The sequence below is a fragment of the Eptesicus fuscus genome, chromosome 8 (genome assembly GCF_027574615.1).
Source record: "Eptesicus fuscus isolate TK198812 chromosome 8, DD_ASM_mEF_20220401, whole genome shotgun sequence".
NCBI lineage: Eukaryota > Metazoa > Chordata > Mammalia > Chiroptera > Vespertilionidae > Eptesicus > Eptesicus fuscus.
Window position 1 is genome coordinate 72,304,137 of NC_072480.1, and position 23,379 is coordinate 72,327,515.

The 23,379-nt window shown below is 36.0% G+C and overlaps 1 protein-coding gene across 1 annotated transcript in view; it reads left to right on the forward strand.

Moving 5' to 3' along the window:
- Positions 1 to 23,379, forward strand: part of MYO16 (myosin XVI) — a 421,185-nt gene that overhangs the window by 207,300 nt on the left and 190,506 nt on the right. Inside the window, exons 20-21 of the mRNA XM_008143943.3 lie at positions 6,747 to 6,819; positions 20,910 to 21,062. Coding sequence (XP_008142165.3) covers positions 6,747 to 6,819; positions 20,910 to 21,062 — 226 coding nt within the window. The remainder of the gene's footprint in view (positions 1 to 6,746; positions 6,820 to 20,909; positions 21,063 to 23,379) is intronic.

Sequence of the window (23,379 nt, forward strand, 5' to 3'; positions counted from 1 at the left end):
AGATATAAATCTCCAATACAAATGAAAATGGTAATGGGATAAATACTGCTATAATTATATTCAACTGCTTGAAGAATGTATTTCTATCTCTTCCTTGACCTCTGGGCCAGTCTAACATCTTGTGTGTAATTGTCTTCCCTGCTGATGTCTTTATGTTAATAAATGGGGCTTGAACCTCTCATATTAGTCAAGGTCAACTGTAAGAAGGGTCACTATTCTAACATCATGTTAGATTCCACAGTACCAACATGAACTTGCATTTCAGTGCTTCTTATTTAACAAATACTCAACTACTAATCTCTCTATCCCAATGCATAGTCATGATCCTAGTGAGCATATCTTTTTTTATTGTTTTATTGAGGTATAAAATAGGTGAGGTGCACATATTCTGCACACATTTCAATGGATTTTACATATGCAACGTGACCATGTAACCTCCACACAGACTGAGATGTAGAATCTACCTAGCACTCCAGAAGGCTTTGTGCACTGTTTTTATGCCTGGCTTCTTTTGCTCTATGTTATGTATATGAGATGCATCTACAATGCTGAGTTCAGTGGTAGTTCATTCTTATTCTATTCCTGAGCAGTGTCCCTTTGTAAAAACATGTATGGATATACCACTATTATTTATTCTACTGTTGATGGACACTTGGGTTGTCTCCTGGTTTTGAATATATAAATAAAGTAGCCATGAATATTCTTGGGCATGTGTTGTTAGTGGACACACGCACTCATTCCGCTGGATCCATGCCCAGGAGTGGGATTTCTGGGTCATTCAGCAGGCATGTGATTTAGCTTTCGTAGATGAATTCACACCATGTTCCAAATTACAAATTTCAGCTGCCACCAGCCATGTATGAGGGGTTCCAATTACTCTACACCCAATACATACATTTTGTATCTGGATCTTTTTTATTGTGATAACCGTCCACATTTCTCTCTATTCTTCATTACTGTCATCCCTTTTATAATGGCAGAATATTTAGTGGAACAGTGATGTAATAATTTACTTAAGTAATCTGCTATTGTTCTGAAATGAGGGTTGTTTTAGACTAGGGATGCAAGAGTGCATATACACTAAATGTTATTTATGGTTTTAAAAGAGTAAATTGTATGGTAGCTTGATCCCTGTTTCTGAATATATATATGTGTGTATAGATATGTGTGTGTGTGTGTGTGTGTGTATGTGTATGTGTATGTGTGTATATATATTATATATATATATATATTCAGTGCAGCTTATAATAAATAAGGATATATGTTTATTAAAAGTATTAAATATTGATGCTTTTCATCTGTGACTGTCACTAACTTACACTGATAAGAACGGCTTAAGTGATCTTTGTACTCTTACCCTTGGGGAGAGTTCCCTTCCTGTTTTATCAGAATTAGACTTGTTCATAGGACCAGCAATTGGAAGCAGCTATATGTGGTTCTTCTTAGGGCTTACATACAAAGGAGCTCATGTTAGACAGCCTGAGTTCACATCCTGGCTCCCTCTAATGCTAATGTGCCCTTGGATAACTTAAAACTTCACTCTTCTCTATCTCAGTATTCTCCTCTGTAAAATGGGGTGTCACTGTACTTATCTCCCAGGGCAGTTTTTAAGGCTAAATGAAGTAAAATGTTTTTAATACTCCTACAGTGCTTGGTACACATTAGCTCTAGTGTCCATCCCCATCCCAGGATTTTCTCATATATTTATGTGCTAATTACCTGCACATTTCATCTCAAGGGCTTTCCAAATTTTACTTACTAACTTCTTTTTCCAGTGCAGAGTAAGTACAAGGAAAGGCTGTGTCTAGGAATGATGTTGGAATGCACAGTACCACAAAGGATAGAAAGAGGCAGACGGCTGCTTTGGTCAATACTTCTACCCCATCACCCAGCTTCTAGATCAGCTTGTCAGCAAATGCTGTCTCTTTCCTTACTTTAATACATGGGTTCAGAAAATTATAAGCTTCAGGTACTTTCTTTAGTCAAAGAATAAAAGAGAGTAACTCCCAAAAGGATGCAATTCTGTAGCCACACCTCTGAGTTCCTCCCAGAGGCTAGAGAAATCCCTGGGAGAGCTGCTGTAGAATGGGCAGAATTAGCCTCCACAATGAATGTACCTTATTAATTAAAAATATAACATATTAACTAAATTCTTCAGCATATTTGTAGCAGTTAGTGAATGCCATAGCATAGCCCAACATCCCCAAGGGCTTTGCACTGCTAACCTCTGTGTAAGTTCTCTGATCCCCAGGGTAGTGTGTCTGGACAGCCAGGTTGCTCAAGCCTGGAATGCTTTCATATTTCATTCTGACCCTGTCTGGGATCCGACAGGTCACTGATCAGTTGAAGAGGCTGATTCAACTCTAGCTCAGTCTCAGGGCTTTATGCAAAGCAGGATTCAGCTATTTCCTAAAATGACTACAAACTTAGGTAACTCTCTAGTTAATTTCCTTGCCTAGGATGATTGCGGTCAAAATCTGACTTGGCCATACCACCAGATCTCTCTGCCCAAATAAAACGAGCTCACCCATGTTTTAATTCAGACCTCACCCTTTTAATTCTCTTTAATTCAGACCTCACCCCTTCCCATATCCATGCACGGAAAACAACAATAAAACCAGAAAGATGCCTCGGCACTTAATATTTTTTGTTTGATATAAAAGGTGTTGTACTTTATTAGTAAGTTAATGCAAGTGAGACAATTCTGTTAACCATCAGGAATGCCCTCAGGAGAATTCTAAGGGAGAATTTGAACTAAAACAGACCATCTCATTAATATGTTAATTTTGCCTATAGGATTGAATCCTGGTTGATCAGATGACCTCTGTCTGCTCCTCCTTGCTAGAAATTGGATGTTGAGTTAAATGCCTGTGTAATATGAGTCAAGATATCAATAAGAGAGATGACAGTAATGCTGACTGCTACATAGTATGGGCACTTTGCTGGCTGCAAATTCTTGTCACCCTCCTGCCAAGGTTGCTATTACAAAAACAGACACATATTTCATTCAATCATAAATGATGAAATAGATTTTTGAGAAAAAAATGAACACATTATGTCTGTCAGTAGTTGCAAAAGTAACCCTTCGAATGCATTAAACCTGCATTTAATTTTTCTCCTGAAAATGATCTTTCCTTCCTTACCTTCATTTTTAAATAATAGCATTTTAATTTTGTAACTAAATGTAATTTAGAATGCAGTATCTATGAAATCTGAAAAAAATCATTAAAAAGGAGTGCTCTTTAAACCAAGTTTATGCTAGTCTCAGTACTAATAACTTACTTCCCCCAATCTGAACCAGAACCTTTTAACATATTTTTCTCCCTCACATATCTGCATGGCTTCAGCATCCTTCCTCTGCTTGCCAGCAGGAAGTCTTCGTCCTTACGAGAAGGAGAAGGACATATGTAGTGACATTGTGTCACCAGTAGCTTTGCCCTTTTCTCTAACTTCTATCAACATTATGTGCTGTAACTGTAGGGCCACTGCAGCCAAGGACAGCTGGGAACCAGACAGGGAAGTCACATATGAGATCGTGATAGAAGTCGGTTGGCAGCATCCGTACTAGCGACTAGCATGAGGAGGCACCCCTGCTCTTTCTCCGGATCCTAGGGTCCCTGTTGCACCTGCCATCACCGGACAAGCAGGCACCTTCTGTGCTACACTCTTTTCTCTCTGTCCTTCAAGGCATTGCTGTCCTTTCCTCCACATTTCACAGAATACCCGACATGCATTGTATCATATATTTTCTTAAGTAAAGTTAATGATAAAGAGCATTATAATACCCAATATAGAACATTTACAATTTTAATAAATCAGCTCTAGGTATACTGTTTAAGACATTTACTATTAACTTTTTCTGTGTTATTAATTAATTTACTTTTTTAACATGGTTGAAATTATAAGTTACTGTAAATATACAAAAGGTATAAATTTTGTTCCAGTGTTAGCTTTTAGTTTATTGTTCAAGAACATTGACCATACATTTACAGTGTCTTTATAAACATCAATTGAATATTTACTGCTTATAAAAATAATATTGTTTCACTGTAGAAACCTTAGAAAATTCAGAACGGTGAAAAGAAATAAATAAAATCATCTCTTTCTTTGTCTAAGCCTGACTGTATGTTTTTCTAGATCTTCTGAAGATATGATTGGGTTATTCTTTATACAGAGCTTTCTATTAAGTTGAGAGTTTTACTAAATTAATTCATCATAGGATGCATGCCATCTAATTAATTGTGTCTTTAGTATGGGGTATTTATTATTCCTTTTTGTTTTTGTTGCTGTAATTAAGATAACAATGAACATTCTTGTTCATAGTATTTAATTACATTTCTGGTAATTGTGTTAGTATAGGTTCCTATATATGAAAGTATTGGTTCAAATGAAATGAACATTTCAAAGCTCTGTACCATATAACTTAATTGTTTTTTTTAAGAAGTCTCTACCAATTTAAACTCCTAACAAAAGTGTATGAGACTTTATCATCCTAAGTTTTAAAATATTAATTATTTTGCAATTTTAATGAGATTGACATTTTTGATATGCCTGTTAGCCATTTATAATTCTTCTATTAGCCACTCTCTTCATTTTTATAGCAAGTTTAAACAACTGATTTTCAAAAAGCAATTTCCAGTTATTGGAGGTACAATGTATGTTAGTGATTTTCTTAGAAGTTTATTTGCATCTCCTCTAATTGTAACAATAATCTAGCTAGACACATATTACTGGTTATCTTAGTTTTATAGATGATAAAACTGCAGCTCAGAAAATTTAAGTAACTTACCAAAGTTATCTAACTAAAATGTGTTTGAACTAGGATTCCTACCCAAAATAAAACTACACCCAAGCCTGACAAGTTTCATTACTAAGCTCCTGCAAGAGAGACAGTGAAGCTCATAACATGGAAAACACACCACACACACACACACACACACACACACACACACACACACGACCCAAAACAAAGCAACACATCAGCCCAAACCTCCGCATCATTGTTACCACTGAATGAACATCACTCCCAGCCCAGCTCCGTGTACATTCTAAAGAGGGTAGGATGGAAAGAAGCATGAATGGAGACTATGTCTGACTGGACACATCTGTCAATAGATTGAGAAAAGTATCTATGAGAATGAATGACACAATGCATTTTAAAATAATACCTCTAACAGAATTTCATTTTATACTATTTATGCTGCAATTTTTTTTGTACTTGTATAATCATACTTTTAAACATTTTCCTTTGGTTTTTCTCAGAATGGAAAGCAAAAAAAAAAATCAAATTTCTTTTTTTTTCTTGTACATTTATAGTTTCTTGTTCTAACATTTAATTCTCTAACCATGTACAATTTATTTGGGCACACAGGGTGAGGTACAAAGCTAACTTTATTTTTTCTTCTAAAAAACGAAATCTAAATCCATTACCTAGAGGCATCCATTGAATGACTCTTCCTTCCCCCCATTGCTGTATATTCTTTGTCATGTGAAGTCCATATTAAGGGCTTTTAAAATGCTTTCCCTCCTGCATTTGAAGCTCATCTTTGTACCATTGACAACAAAACATCTTAGAGGCAGGATATCACACAATCAATACTCTACCTTTTTTTTTTTTTTTAAAAAAAGTCATTTAAGTGACATAGACCCTAAAGGATTATGATTATGTTCTGATTGTGAAAACAAAATCCAGACACAAATAGAGTCTGTTGCCAATGTGGTTCTGTAGTTTGGACAAATCAAGTGGAGAGAATACAACCACCAAAGTCTGCATGGGCAAGAGTGGTGGTATTGAATGATAGGCACCATAATGACGACGGGATATCACACCCACTGGCGGAAAAGGAGGAGAGCAGTGGTCCTAATGCTCTGGACCAGCGATGGGGAATGGGTTCGAAGGTGGGCCCTCCTGGCCACCAGCATTCCAGAATCATCATCCATCATTGGGGGCTTTCTTTGCAAGGAGAACCCTCATGCACACTCCTTCATGTTGCCACCACACTCCTCACAGAAGCCAGGTTGTCAGGGCTGCTGTCACCAGCCAGGTTTTCTTCCTTCTTTCCTCACTCTCTATGAGGGTTCCAACATCTGTGATTTGAACCGTCCAAGACTCTTGCAAATTCCAGTGTAGTTTACACTGGCGAGAAAAAGTACTACAAGGTACTTAATTGATATCTTTCAATTTTACGACCAAGTTGCATGTTCTTTCTTTTTCTACTTTATTCGTAAGGATTCCTTTAGGAAGATCATAATATAAATTTTGAAGAGGCTGAATTTAATCTATCAAAGAATAAGCATGTGGCTTATCATTTACCTCATATTGTACCTATGTGTGATGAAGGAATTGCTTGATTCCTGCTTGTGTAACCTAACAAGATAAAGTATTAGCAGATGAGAGCCACGTAGCAGGTGGGCACAAATTCCTTTAGAGAAAGGAAGTCTAGAGATGACACAGGACTGCTTCAGAAAAGCAAATATTAAGCCACCCCATGTATTTTTATATTTTAAACTTAGAAATCAATTTTTTTAAATGTTCTCTGTTTGAATCAAGGCATTAAAATAGCACTTTCCCGTCTAATTTGCAGAGTTTTTCATCAAACTCTTAGGTAATTATTTGCATGCTGGTATTTCACATTAGCAGGGGTATGCTAAGTGTCCAGATTTCTCTGTTCTGGAGTCACAACAGGCTGGGGGTCGTGGACGAGCTTGTAAGTGTGCCTTACTCACTGTTTCGTTGTTCATTTCAGCATGCAGACTTTGGATATCGGAATATTGGACATCTTTGGCTTTGAAGAATTTCAAAAGAATGAATTTGAACAAGTAAGTGTTTGTTTTTGAAATTTGATAAACTTTATAGTGTTTTCCCCCTCTAATCAGTTAGCTGTTTTTAATTCATTAGTGACTGTTTGCATAATTGCTTTCACATACATAATTAAAAGAAGCACTTCGCCATTCTATTTTAAAATTAATGTCCCTGCTTTGTTGTCAGTTTATCGTTTTTAATGTGATCTTGTAAGCAACTGGCATAATCTGATTTTTGAAACAGAGGCACTTGTTTTGAAAGACAATGCTTGATGAAGCGCTGAGTTGTGCCTGTGCTGTTTCAAGTAGGTCAGAGAGACAGACGGAGGGCATCTGTGTTTGAAATCAGGGCAAAGATCTTCAGAAAGCTTGGCCAAAATTCCGAATGGAAATACTCTCTTATGCTAAATGCTGTTATTTGTAGATTCATCTTTACGTGACAGGCATACATACGACTATGGCAAACTCATAGAAATAGATTAAAGAGGCATTGATTTACAATTTAGGGCACCTTGAAAGGCACTAATTTGTTTATGTATCTTAATAGTACTGGATGAATAGTTTGATCAAGTTAAGTATATCTAAACATTAAGTGTTAAAGAAGAGAGTAGAAATAGAATCTGCCTTACCAGGCAGAGTAAGAAAAATAAACCTGTAAAAAGATACAAGTGGAAAGGCAGAAAACCAAGCTACACACGAAGAATTACAACTCCCCAGTGTTTAGGGAGAACTGTTAATAATTGCATAACTTGTCCAGCTGTCCTTTAAACTAGATGATGCGGTGGTAAAGGACACTGAACAAGGAATTAAATAGAATGAGTTTGAAACCTAGTTCTGCGACTTCTACTAGTAAAGCTTCTGGGCTGAGATGAAGGGTCTATAATGAGCTTGGGTTTCCTATTCTGTAAAATTAGGATTATACTAGACTTACACAGTTGTGAGATTAAACAAGATTACTGTTATAGAGGTTCTGACGTTTTCTGGCTCACTGTACCTGTTCAAGAAATGGTGGATAGCCACTCTTACTGTTGTAAATGGGAACACCGGAAAAACTTTTAAAATTCAGCTCTTTTTTTTTTCTAAAAAGATGATACAGCATCCTGTGAGTACATCCTAAATCATACTTAGTTACTTAATCCAGGGTGAATCATCTTGAATCATGTTTTTTAGAAAACATTCCAAAAAACCTAGAATGAAATAAGCTCGAGACCATAGATATTTTCATCTTTTGTATCCATGGATTCGTAGGAAAAAGGAGGACTTCATGGTTGTGCTTATTTATTGCTTTTTATAAGAAAAACAGTGAGTAATAAGGAAGAGAGTAGCTAAAAGCATGATCAGTAGTATGCCAATATGTGATGTACTTCTCAGTGAAGTGTTTGAATGGTAACTGGCAGCCATATGGATTCCTCACATTTAAACCTTAGAAAACTTACACACTTTCATGTCTGTGATGAGAGTCACTGGATTCTCCATCACGTGCTAACATGTAGAAGTCACAGGTGAAATGATGTCAGGGCCTCTACCAGGGGCCATGGTCTCAGCACCCTGCTTCACACCCCAACACAGTCATCTATCAAGACTGTGCTGGTAACTGATATGTACAAAACATGTATGTTATTTTCTTTCAAAAACATTTTATTTCACTACAATTATGTATATCCAGTATTATTCTTTCATTCTGGTAAATATTTGAGTAATATGTTTTAGAATAGATTCACAGCCTGAGATTTTTATATAACAAGGAATGACATTTTCCCCCAAATCCTAAGGATGAATCTCTATTAAAAATCAAACGCTAGTTTTAGACATTTATGGATAAAATTGAAGACCAATTCTTAGACAAATTAATATTTAAAAAATATAGATAGCTTTTTCTCAGCAGGTGTGCTTCACTATTGTACACAATAGTAACTAGAAGCCACTTAGAAGAATAAAATAATTTTCTTAGTGATGAATCCCAAGTCATTTACAGTGGACTTAGCAAATTCCTAAATTTGCCTGGGAACTTTTTAAAGACCATTGATTGGAATGATACATTCTAGATTCTTGAGTTACTAATAGATTGTGAACTTTCTTATTTTTTTATTCCATTGGAAACTTTCATAGAAATGCTTAATAAACCAATATTATATTCAGACTCCAACCCAGACAAATATTATTGCCTTTATAAATGTTTAGTTTCATTCAGTTTTGAGCTTTTGACCCATCTCTTAGATGTTCGTTGGAATGTCAGCTTCTATAGGATTGAAGTTGTATTTGATGTAGCATTTTGTATATACTAGAAGTTTAACAACTGTGTTCTGAATTGAAATTTTACGTATAAACTCATGAAAAATACCTTCACAGTGTATTTCCTAGTTGTTTACCTGGCTGAAGAATAAATGTATGTAGTTCTTGACAATTGTTCCTCCATAAGAAACTTAACAGATGTTTAGAAAAGGGACAAATTGGAGGAGATATAAGAAGCACATTAAAACATCAGCATCTCCAATCTTGGTATCCTCAAGTAGCTCTAAAACAGTGATTCCCAACCTTTTTTGTCCATGCCCCACCTAAGCATCTCTAAAATCCTGATGCCCCACCCTGTGACATATAATTCTTACTATTCAGAAAGTGAACTCCTATTCATGTGGAGGAAGCCTAAAAGGCCACTAACTTGGTCTAAACAAGCTTTCAAAGAACATGACATCCATTAAAGAGAAAAATAAAAGAACCAAAGGAGAGTTGAAATACTGAGGAAGAAATCACTAAGGAATTGTTAAAAAAAATAATAATATGAAGTAATATCACAAAATAGCAAATAAAGTTTCAAAACATATAATAGAGAACTGAAATCCATAAATATGTCACAATATATATTTACATACTGTGTATGAGGCCCCTAGGACCATAAGGAATGCAAAAAATTCACCGTTAATAACTCATTCTTGATTTGCCCCCCTTAAAAATCAAATAGCCCCCCTTGTTGGGAACCACTGCTCTAAAAGATTATATGGATGGTTGTGATCCTTTAGATAATAATTTGTTTCAGCTCATAGGAAGTATTAATCCCATTTTCTTTGACTCTTAATAAATAACTTTTACTTCAAGCTATTTCATATCCTATCTAATAAAGAGGGAATATTCTAATTGACCATCACACCCTCACACAGATGGTGGCACCCACAGCCAATAAGGAGGGAATATGCTAATTGACTGTCACAACCTCAAAGATAGTGGTGCCCACAACCACAAGATGGCAGCACTCAGTACCCTCAGCCCCACTGGGGTGGCAGCCACTCTGCACGCCTGCCTCCGGAGTCCCCCAGTCCTCCAACCCCCTAACTGCCCAGGTCTGGCCCAAGGCGCAGGCAAACCTCTAGTATTATAATAAACACCATATTTACAGTAACAGACACCATATCTATCAACATTAGTCTGATGATTCAGTGGAGAAGGGCATGCTAAAAATTGAGTCCTGAAGTACCTAAGTAGCTATAGAGAGGCTCTGCATGTATTACCTTGATTAAGTAATTACATTATTATCAGCTTACTTTGTGTTAGATAATACCTAAACTTTATAAACTCTCTTTTATTATGTGAAGTTGATCTCTAGCACTGTAAGGATATCTCCTAAGTCATTCAAAGGAAAGCCTCTCCAGTTGACTCTTCAGCATTATGCAGTGAATTCCAAGTTTATAATGCTTGATAAGTACAAAGATGATAAAAAAGAAAAGGATACCTTCTTTTTTTTTTTTCTATGTCCTTGTTAATATTGTGTATACCAGACCAGGCCAATTCTGAAAAAATATAAATTGAAATATGCACCATCATATATTCTCCTATCACTACTAGTTTTTGCTTTATTTTTTTATCTTTTGTGTTATTTGATATCTATACACATTGCAATGCCAGTGTTGTTAGAAAAGAGAAAGCAATTCAAGGCAAAAAGTAGAAAGGTATGGTAAAAATATTTCTATTTCCAGAGCTAATTATATATTAAGAAAACGAATGAATGAAAACAATGAGAGAACTTGTTAAAGTAGCAAGTTGTAAAATCTGCATGTAAAACCAATGACTTTTATATATTTTTAAAATAACTTTTCAGAAGACAGAATGGAAGAAAGCATTGTTAAAAATGAGTAAATAGCCCTAAGTGAGGGAATCTGTAAAATGCTCCGGAAAGTCACATAATTACACTTAAACAAAGACACACTGCATTTTTAGAGAGAAAGGCTTAATATTATAAAGATGCTGATTCTCTCTAGATTAATTTAAAAATATAACTTGATGCAGTCCCACTACAAATAAATGAAGAACGTATGACAGAATCAGAGCAATTCAATTTTGCAGCTCCTACTAAGTAATGAAGCTAGGCAATGAGTATCAGTCATTACTAACATTACCCAAAGAGTGACAATAAACACAAGATGTATGTCAAGTGTTCTTGCCAAAAAGAAAAGCAAAGGGAGGAAGGAAGGGAAGAAGGAAGGAAGGAAGGGAGGAAGGAAAGAAGGAAGGAAGGAAGGAAGGAAGGAAGGAAAAGAAGGAAGGAAGGAAGGAAGGAAAGAGGGAGGGAGAGAAGAAGAAAGAAGAAATCCTGAATATAATGAAGTTTTGTGAGCTAACTCCTAATTAACAGAAACAGAGGACAACATAACATGTTAAAACCAGGGAGTGCACTCTGCAAAATCCAGAATGTGGGAAACTGTGCAGGACAAATGGCGTAATTTCTTCAACATATAAAATACAAGAGTAAAAATGTAAAAGCAGAAGATTGGATGAGATATAAGAGATACACAAGTCAGTTAAATATTTGGACATTATGTAGATCTTGATTTGTTTAAATATAAAAAATGTGAGTTATGGATGTAATGTGAAATCTAGATATTTGAGAAATTAAGAAGTTAATGTTGATAGAAATAGTGTGTGATACAGGAAATATGGATGTATTTTTAAGTTCTTATACCTTAGAGAATCATACCAAAACATTTTCCAGTTAAATGACACAATGTCTGAGAATTACTTTAAATGAGACTAGTATTGTGGGTATTAGGGAAATGGATAAAGCAAAATTATCATTGAGTTGGTAACTGTTGATGATTGTTGAAGATGATTGACAGTAGAAGGAAGTCCATTACATTATTCTCTTCACTGTTTAATATTCTCCATAACATACTATTTTAAATAAATATAAATGACTTTCCCCAAACAAGGATGGAGAATAGACAGGTTCTACAATCATAGGAAATTCAAAGAAGGCAAAATAAACTATAGAATCTTACAAATGAAACTGATCAGAAGAGAAGCTCAATAACTTAGCCCAGTGTCTCTCCAATGGGCTTCTATTTTATTGTTTTTTAGACATTAGTAATTTACATCTTACACAATTAGTGTTTTGCTGAATATATTTGAAAAATACTGAATATCTGCAAACTAATATCCTTCTCCTCTCTCATGTACATATATATATATATATATATATACAATTACTATACATATATACTCGTATATATATGTATATATGTATAGTAATTGATGAGCAAATCAGTTAATGGATTGTGTATGCTCTGTTCCTTCATCTATCTCAATGTGTTCAGCCATATGTACATATTAAAATCACCTGGAAAGCTTTTAACATATATCAATGCCTGGACCCCACTCTGATTTAATTGGTTTGGGGTCAGTTGGGGACATCGGCCTTTTTAAAAAAGCCACCAGTTAATTCCAGTGTGCACTAAGATTGCAAATCACTGTCTAACGCCTGGGGCTCTGCCTTTGACTGGAGTCAGCTTTAATTAATCTCCTACTTTAATTCCATGATGTATATGTCATGCTCCATTATATTTTTGCTTCCGATATATTTCACTGAGTAATAAAGGGAGAACAGTTGGTAAAAATTTACTCAAGAAATTAAGTTTGTCATTAATACAAATGATAGGCCATCTGGATAAGCAATAATGTTCTGTTACCAAAACGTGTTTTCAAAGGGTTCGTAATTTTTATTATTAAACCCGTTAGCAACAGCACTTTATGTACAAAGTGCATGCTAATTAAGCAGTACTTAATAACTGTTCATTCTCATCTATGAAACTTCACCTTTCACCCACATTCAAGTCCACTGTGATACCTGGAAATCTAAAGAAACCCAAACACAATTCTGTTGGATAGAGTTAAAAAGTAAAAATAATGATTGTTTTTGCATTGAAGTCCATAATATTCTCAATTATTGGTGCATATTTATGCTTCTAATACATAAACTAATTTTCCTATAAAAATCTTTCTATGGTTCTGTTTAACATACACCCACATGCATACATACAACACAGTTCAGTGAAGATAAATCAGGAATAAAGAGGTTCTTGCCGTGATTTTGGCTACCATTTGTTTGGTGGGATACATTCTTCCAATTTTCAACTTGGTATCTGACATAGGATGCTCTGTTTGTATTGGTCCCCTAGCTATACTTCCTGGCAGTTTTAAAGTTCATGTTATAGTACTTGTTTTATATTTTAACTTTGGTTCAAACCGTGAGTGCTTTCAACAGTTTAGAATAGGGAAAGGCAAACTGTTTGGGTAAAAGAAATATTAATCTACACATTACTTCACAGTGAGTTTGAAAACATTCTATTCTGAACTGCATGTGCTCCCAGTGATTCCCTTTACCGCCCAGCATCGCTTTCCTCTGTTAGAAACACAAATACATGTTCCCTTCCGGAAAGCACCGCTGTAATTAAAACTATGAGTCAAAAATCACTCCACAGGCCACTCAGTTTTACACAGCAAGCTGGACTTTTCCCTGGGGGATTTTAATAAATTACTTTTTTTTCCTTTTCCCAGAATAAAAAGAACATGATGTACAATAAACGGTTCAGATATATTGTAAGGATCATCCTATGACACAAAGTAACACCCGATGCTGCAGCTTCAAAATTATTAGAAGCTGAGTAGAGAAAGCTGTTATGTTTTAAGAATCATTTTGACCAGGAGAGTAACAACTCGAGTTGCTCTATTCAAAAGCACAGTCCAAAGCCCTTTCCCATAGGCAGAAAAAGTGGGCAGATTGCTTTATACCTTCCATGGGGGGCACGGGGGGCACGAGTTGAAAGGAAAAAAAAGAGGAGTGGAATTTTGACTTCTTCCAGTTCTTCCTAATTTTGCCTGGCTTTGTTCATATTTCATACTTGGTATCATCTTTTTGATTAAAACAGCAGATCAATTCAGTAAAGCCACAATTCAGTTTAATAAAATATTAGTAAGTAAAAATAATTAAATGCCTTCTTTTTATTATAAAAATGCTCAACTGAGTCAAAATACTACTCTAGGCATACATACAGAGATGGTCAGCGGTTAGACAGTCAAGAGCAAGGGTATTCCCACCAATAGTGCACGAGGGTTCCCTTTTCTCCACATCCTCGCCAGAACTTGTTGTTTGTTGATTTATTTATTTATACATGTCCTTTTAAAAAATTTTTATTGAATTTATTGGGGTGACATTGGTTAGTAAAATTATACAAGTTTCAAGTATACAATTCAGTAAATCATCTGGTTATTGTATTGTGTGTTCACCACCCCAAGTTGATAGTAATTTCAATAAGAATAAATGTAGTTCTTATCACTGCCGTGGAGGTGTACTTGGTGTTGTTTTTTTATTACTAGTGAGCTTAATCTTTTGTGTGTAATGGCCATTTGTATTTCTTTGCTAGAGAAGTACCTGTCATGTGTTTGTTGATTTATGGATGATAGCCATTCTGACAGGTGTGAGGTGATATTGTGGCTTTTATTTTTTATTCTTTCTATCACCATTTATCCCCTCTATGCCCTCTTCCACCTCCACCCACTACCATCCCCGAAATCACCACACTATTGACCAGGTCCATGAGTTCTTCCTTTTTTTTTTCTTTTTTTACTCATTCCCTCCTCTACCCCTCAGCACTCCACCACACACACACCAGAGCTGTTTGCCCACTGTCTATGAGTCTGTCTCTATTTTGCTTAGTAGTTCAGTTTGTTCCTTAAATTCCACATATGAGTGAAATCACTTTGTACTTGTTTTTCTCTGACTGGCTGATTTCACTTGCATTTCTCTGATGATTAGTGACATTGAGCATTTTTTCATATGACTCTTGGCCATCTGTATGTCCTCTTTGGAGAAGTGTCTATTTAAGTCCTTTGCCTATTTTTTAATTGAATTTTTGTGTTTATTTTTTTGGTGTTGGCTTTTATAAGATCTTTATAAATTTTGGATATTAATCTCTGTGGATAGTAGTATAGAGTTACCTCAAAAAATTAAAAATGAAACTGCCTTATGACCCAGCATTTCCACTTCTGGGAATATATCTGAAGAAACAGGAAACACTAGTTGAAAAATATGTATGCAGCCCTATGTTCATTGCAGCGTTATTTATAGTAACCAAGATTTGGAAGCAGCCCAAGTGTTCATCAGTAGATGAGTGGATAAAAAACTCTGGTATATTTACACAATGGAATATTACTTAACCATAAAAAGAAGGAAATCATACTTTTTTGTTACAGCAAGGATTAACCTGGAGTGTATTATGTTAAGTGAAAAAAGCCAGTCAGAGAAAGACAAGTATCATATGATTTCACTCACATGTGGAATCTAGTGAACAAAATAAGCTAACAAACAAAATAGAACAGACTTATACATACAGAGAACACACTGACAGCTTTCAGAGGGGAGATTGGTTGGGAGGCTGGGTGAAAAAGGTGAAGGGATTAAGCAAAAAACAAACAACAAAAAACCTCAAAGACACAAACAACAGTATGGTGATTACCAGTGGGAAAGATGGGGTGAGGGGAAGTAGAAGAGGACAAAGAGGGGATAGATGATGATGGAAGGAAACTTGATTTGGGGTGTTGAACAAAAAATACAATATACAGATTATGTATTATAGAATTGTACACATGAAACCTATATAATTTTATTAACAAAAGTCACCTCAATAAATTCAATAAAAAAGAGCAAGAGGATTTATTCAGGATGTCATCAAAAATAATTTCTTTTGTAGCTACAGAGCTGCAGTCTATTTTGAATGCAAAATTATAAGAGAAGTCTATTAAATATTTGAGGCATTCACATCCATCTAAGTATTTTCAATTTAAGCATCTCAAAATGAGGAGAAAGATAAGTGTTATATAATTTGGACATTTCTTGTACAATAGAGAATCAGCCACTAATGTTCCTATTTTGGAATCCTTTATTAGATTACTTTTTATTGTTTCATGTAGTAACATAGATCACCTTATATTTCATGGCTTCAGCATTTACTCCTGGAGCAATCTATTTCCTAAAATATACTATATTTAGGTATAACTACTTTTAAATCAAGCCCCTGAGATAGAGGATCTATTTATGTTATCTTAAATGATTTAATATACTTTTTTAAATCAAAAGTTAAAATAATTACAGTGGTGTATATCTTATAATCAAAGAGAATATTTTTAATGGTTCTATTCCATAATGGAGTCATTCATTTTCTGTAAGTATTTCACCCCACATTTAACAATCTTTATTCATTTTTAGTAACAAAATTACTTTAGCATTAGAGGGTTGAACACATTATTAGATTAGTGGAAAACATCAAACTATTTTTTAAGCAAAGTGAACTAATTTTTTAAATTTTCATTTTTTTCCCTCTAACAACAATTTTCAGAACTTTCTGTTTTTAATTATTATTAAAATTAGAGTGACAATTAAATGTTTTTCTTTCACAGTGGGAATACTACTGTGGACAGATGCTACACAGTTTTATGGAAAATGATTTGTCTTTCCAGAATCATTCCTAGACATAAACACAGCTATTAATCTACTGATACCACTTAGTTTTGATGAAAAAAATACAAGAGGATGAATGTGCTAGACTGTATGAGTTATAAAGAAGTGCATATGTTTCTGTATTCCATCCCTCCTTTAATATACAGAGGGCCCATAATATATAGAATTTGTTGGTCTGTATTCATAGTTAATTGTTTTTGCCTTGACAACCAAGCATGTCAAGTTAAATTTTCTATATGCTATGTTCTCACCTAAAGTGACTGTAGTTCTAGCATGTTTTATATTCAGAGAATTAACCAGTAAAAGTGCAAATTTAAGAAACATTAAGTTTTAAATATACAACACTTCCAGGTTTGTGTATAACTCATGAAATCTAGTTGTCAAGAGGCAGGGAGGAAAAGTTCTATAACTACTGGCCATGTCAGTTAGAAATAAGAAAATTCAATTAATTCCAGATATCATGGATGGAAGGTTAGGAAGAAGAAGATGATGCAAATAGTGTTTCTAAGTTTAAGAAAATTCTCTCAATTTTATTTAATTAATTAATTATTTATTTATTTATTTATTTTATTTTTTAGGTTTTACAATAACTTCCAAGACAGAACCAATGTGGTGTGGTTCATATTCTACTTTTCACTTAGATTTTATTTTGTAATCAAAAGAAATAGAGAAGCTAATTAAAACTATAGACATTTATTTATCATCAAATCACAGAAACCATTTTTTCACTGTGAAGCAGAAGTGCAAAAAAAGTATTGGAAACAAGGGCAATAGTCCTGGGTCATCATTTCTGACCTGGAGCTAAGAATTATATTTGTTACTCTTTGGGTATCAAGATATACTGTTCAGATAAGTCTTATTTTTAATGAAGTTATTTAAATTTTTTATTTAGTATATATTGATTATTCTCCATCTATTATCCTATATAATAAAAGGGTAATATGCAAATCGACCGAACAGTGGAAGGACTGGTCGCTATGACACCCACTGACCACCAGGAGGCAGATGCTCAATGCAGGAGCTGCCCCCTCTTGACTAGATTAGGTCCTAAGAGCCTCCCATTTTCAGCTCCTCCCATTTTTCACTTCTGCTTCACAGTGAAAAAATGGTTTCTGTGATTTGATGATAAATAAATGTCTATAGTTTTAATTAGCTTCTCTATTTCTTTTGATTACAAAATAAAATCTAAGTGAAAAGTAGAATATGAACCACACCACAGGGGGAGCGCCACTCAGCCAGAAGCCCAGAAGTCGGGCTCACGGCTGGCAAGCGCATTGGTGGTAGTGGGAGCCTCTCCTGCCTCTGCAACAGCGCTAAGGATGTCCAACTGCCAGCTTAGGCCTGCTCCCCGTGCTAGCAGTTGGACATCCCCCAAGGGCTCCTGGACTGTGAATCTCGTGCACTGGGCCTCTAGTATCTATACTAATAAAAGGGTAATATGTTAATTAGACCGGACATATTCTGGACTACCCTCTGGACATCCTTCCGGACAAAGCCATGGCTGCGAGAGCCTAGGCAAGCCGCCAAGGCTGGGAGGGCCCATTGCAGAGTCACGGGCAGGTTGGTAGGGCCTCCCTCTGTGCAGCACTGATCACAAAGCCGTGGCAGGGTGGGCAGGGCAGACAGGGCCTCCCTTTGGGCAGCGATGGGGCCCATCCAGAGCCCTGGCTGGGTGGGCAGGGCCTCTCTCTGCTCTACCATTGATCCCAGAGCCCCAAAAGGGAATTAATGGCGGAGCCCAGGCCAGGTGGGAAGGGCCTCCCTGTGGGCAGGAATGAATGGCAGAGCCCAGGCTGGGTGGGAAGGGCCTCCCTCTGCTCTGCCATTGATCTTAGATCCCCAGAAGGGTGGGCAGGGCCTCCCTGTGGGGTTGGGCCTAAACTGGCAATCAGACATCCCCCAAGGGGTCCCGATTGGAGAGGGTGCAGGCTGGGCTGAGGGAGCCACCCCCCCTCCATGCACGAATTTCATGCACCGGGCAACTAGTTAATAATAAAATATTGATGTAAGTTCCAAAGGACTTGTATGCATGCATATTAGCATGACCAATAGATACATACACTGGGGCGGTGGGGGCTTGCCCAGGTGGGAATGGCTAGGGGAGGGGTTCAATTGGGGTAAAAGAAGACATGTAAAACTTTAGACAATAAAAAAAAAAACCAATGTTCATCGTTGAGCTAGATTAGATATCTTGACTAGATTAGGTCCTAAGAGCCTCCCATTTTCAGCTCCTCAGATCTTGCCAAGGTAGGCCTGTACCTGCAGTCTTGATATTCTCCAATCACCCCATTTCTGAAGACATTTGAGCTTTCTATAGCTTCTCATAAAATTTTGGCTCTGGAAAGACATAAAGAATAGAACTTCACAGCACACCATCCCTGTTTCAGGACACAGTCCTGTTTTCTAACTAATGCCCTGCATGCTTGTTTGTTTTTTCCTTGAAAAAAATTCCAGCTGTGACTTCTTATCCCTAGAGATCCATCAACTCCCACCCTCACAAATAGCTGCATCTATGAGAAAAATGGCTCTTTTTTCCCTATGTATATGTCATTTTTAATTCATTAATAGTGCAGGCACAGATGTCATATGGGGAATTAAAGCATTTCTGATGATGGTCATTTGAGAAGGTGACTTGGCTCACTGATTGGAAGCTAGAGCATAACGGATGCTCTTATATGTCCTAGAGAGAAGCCATGAACTCCCAGTTGATGGACAGGAATGTCTAGGAGGAGCTTCTACTTAACAGGTGTTATGAAGACACCAGGGTTGGAGAAGACTTTGGGTCCATGGTAAAAAGGAACCCAGGGTGGTCTTTCTTTTTCCTGGTGCCCCTTGGGTCTTACGGGATTTACAAAAGCTATGGCATGTTCTTTATAAGTACAGCACATTTCACATGAAATGTAATCCTAGATATTGTTCCTTTTGCAAATATCTGATTTCCTTTTTTAAATGTTTTATTCATTATTTTGATTTATATAAATTATTCACCTTTAGTTATTTTCAGGGAGTTACGGAATTCTAAATATTTCTAAGTGGCTTTTCGATTTTACCTAGTGTAACAGTGGTTAGGTTGCAGGTGGGGGAACATGATGGTCTGTGAGACTGAGTGAATTCATTACAGAAATGGGTGTAGGTAGAGAAGAAACAAGGCTCAAGCATTGAGCCCTGGAGCACCAGGATGGAGGACATAGGAGTGGCCAGTGAGGTAGGGGGCCGAGAGTGATGTCTTGGAAGACAGGTGAGACAGCGCTCCACAGAAGCAGAGGAATCACTGTCAAATATGGCAGGCATGTCCAGGAAAGTGAACACTGATAATTGAACATTGGATTTAGAATTGCACACATCACTAGTGGACTTCCACAAAAGCAATTTTAGTGGTACCAAAATTTAGAGGAATTTGAGATAATGAGACACTCTTTTGAGTTGTTGTTGTTATAAAAAGAAAGCTGAAAAGTAGGAGAGTAGCCTAGAGGGAAGTAAGACTTTATTCTGATTTGGTTTATTTTCTTTTTAAAAACATTTTAAGATCATTTTTAAGATTAAGAAATTAAAACTGCCGAAACCGGTTTGGCTCAGTGGATAGAGCGTCGGTCTGCGGACTGAAGGGTCCCAGGTTCGATTCTGGTCAAGGGCATGTACATTGGTTGCGGGCACATCCCCGGTGGGGGGTGTGCAGGAGGCAGCTGGTCGATGTTTATCTCTCATCGATGGTTCTAGCTCTCTATCCCTCTCCCTTTCTCTCTGTAAAAAAATCAATAAAATATATTAAAAAAAAAGAAATTAAAACTAAGGTTAAAAAATAACATCTTTGTTTCCTGATAAGAATAAAGAAAACGAACATTTGGAAAAATGTCAAAAATTTTTCAGATAAAGGACATGGTTTCTGCAATAGAATACTTAGGCCGGTTATTCTTTCTGAAAGAAACCCATGTTTGCTTGCAACAGAAATGAGGAGGCAAGAAATGCTTCTCCTTTCCCTGGGATGTCACAGTCAATCCAGCTTTATCTTCACTTATTGACTAGAGACCAAATGTTTATTGGAAATGTTTTTTAAATCCTCAAATATATTTTAGACTACAGATTTTTAAGTTAATGCTATAATTATGCTTGTTGTTTTTAACATACTTTAAATTAAATAATCAGGCAGTGTATCCAGTGGAACTCCTTACTTTGGCTTCTCAACAACACTGCAATGCTTTATCTTGATAGACTAATTGGTGTTGAATGTTCTTGAGTCAATATTTCACCAATCTGAATCTGTGTTGTAGAAAAAGTGGGTCTGCATAGCCATATTATCTTGTAAATTGTTTTCTTTTTCCCACAATAGCTTTGTGTCAACATGACCAATGAGAAGATACACCACTATATCAATGAAGTGCTTTTTCTCCACGAGCAAACAGAATGTGTACAAGAGGGAGTTACCATGGAAACAGCTTATTCTCCTGGTAACCAGACCGGAGTTTTGGATTTTTTTTTCCAGGTATTCATGTTATATAATTAGTGACTTTACAGAATACATGCATTGAGATATGTTGGAGACAATTTTTTTAAGAGACCTTATTTTTGAGATATCTTTCTATGTGAGACTCTATGTATTTATAATCTTTCAAAGTCAACTGAGGAGCATATTACCTTTTTCTGAAGGGGTATTTGAATGTTTATTAATTCATTGAAAGAAAAGGATATGTTAAATCATTGTGTTATAAAAATATTCACATTTATTATATTACTAAACTCTCCTTTTGGCAAATGCGCAATGAGCAAAATTTATATTTTATAAAATAACATGCAAGACTAATAAGATCATAACATAAATTCAGAATCTTTTTTATTTATCTTCAAAGTTCTAAATTTAAGTATGAAAAAAACTGGCAGAAAATAAATATGCATACCTCTTAGAATATCTGCAAGTGTTTATAATTATCTTTGTTTCTACCTTGCAATGCAAGAATCTTTGCATCAATATTTCTATTATATAAACAAAAATCTGTCATATAAATAGCAGTCCCTATCTACTAATATAAGATTATGTAGATTTAACCATACTATCTCTAAAACATGTGAACATTGTTTAAAATTGATAACATTCAGCTACTGAAAAGAATAGTATTTAATTTTCTACTCTTACTTGTAAATTATTTTATGTGTTTTTAATAAGATAAAATACTCTTTTTTTGCTACCAACTTGTCAACCTATTTTGAACATTAGAAACCTTATTTCGCTAGAAAGCCCTCCCTCATCATGATGTATATAAGTACATAACTTATTTGAGATTTAAAAAATAACTTCAAACTGACAGAAATATATACTTAATTGTATATGGAAAGCTTCAGTACCCCCACCCTCATTGTCATTTGCTACTATATCATTGACTGCTGTACAGTGGTCAGCCAAATGATGTTTCTTCTATCTCTTTGGCTGTCATCTCTGAGGCTTCATCTTTGGAAAGATAATTTCAACAGTAGGAACCTTATCAGTATGAGTTGGAAATGAGAGTGGACATTTCTGGCTGCTGCTTTTATTTGATACCCATACAAATGGAGTGAAAAAGCATGCCAAGTGTAGGGTGAAATACATAGGTCTGTATGCCAGGCAAGCATATACCCTACAATACAAAACAAGCTTATTGTTTCCTTCCTCACAACCCCCAATCTTCCACTACTCACAAACATTTCAAGTTTTGCATAGGTTGTATTTATATTTCAGTGAACATATATTTGTCTTATGTCCCTGAGGGGAGGAGTCAATCAGATTTTTCCCAAATTCTCCAACTGTCTAGTACAGTTCGTTGCAGGCAATGTTGCTGCTTTTTGTTATTATTGTGAAAATGCATATGATATAACCTGCCACATACAGAGGAACAATTCAATCTCTCTTAAGCCTTCACTTCTGAAGGAATTGAAAGGTGGTTAATCCCTCTTTGTGACTTATTTCTCCATGTTCTGTGTTCTTCTTTTATGCATTTTCCTAACGCAGCAAGTTTTCCAAGTCAGTAAGTTTGATTATCGCCATTTTTTCATGGCTTTCTAGCAAATGTTCAGAAAATGCAGCACATATGAACTTGAAAGTTTTTGGAGACAATACAAATTATAATGCTTTAAAAATATATCTTGTTGGTAACCAACCACATCATCCTTGCAAAATATAAAATATCATCTTGCTTTTGGAGCAGAGTAGATTAGCTCCTTTAGAATTAATCGCTTCCCTTAAACTAATTGGGGCCTTGTCTTTGATTTACTTACCCATCCATTAAAGGCTTTATCAAAGGAACAAAAATTCTCACCTCCAAAGGAGGTCTGTCACTGCCCCTGAAATATGGACACACTTTCACACAATCTTTAAATAGCCCATTTATCCCTCCACTGTGTGTTTGTATGTACCTGTGAGTGTTTGTCTGTGGGTGTGTGTAACAGCAGATAGAGAAGCGCCTTCAAGTTAATTGATGAAGGAGCAGCTTCTGAGAGTATAATATCACTGCTTTATTTTTAACACTTTCTTTGTTGTTTGTTTTTGTTTGTTTTTTTGTTAATCTTCACATTGGACAGGGTATTTTTTCATTGACTTTTAGGGAGAGTAGAAGAGAGAGGGAAAGACAGAAGGAAACATTGATGTGAGAGAAACACATCGATTGGTTGCCTCCTGCACGAGCCCCCACCAGGGCCTGGGCCAGGGAGGAGCCTGCAACCAAGGTATGTGCCCTTGACCAGAATTAAACCTGGGACTCTTTGGTCCGAAGAATGATGCTCTCTCCACTGAACCAAACCAACTAGAGCTAATATCACTGCTTTACTTACTC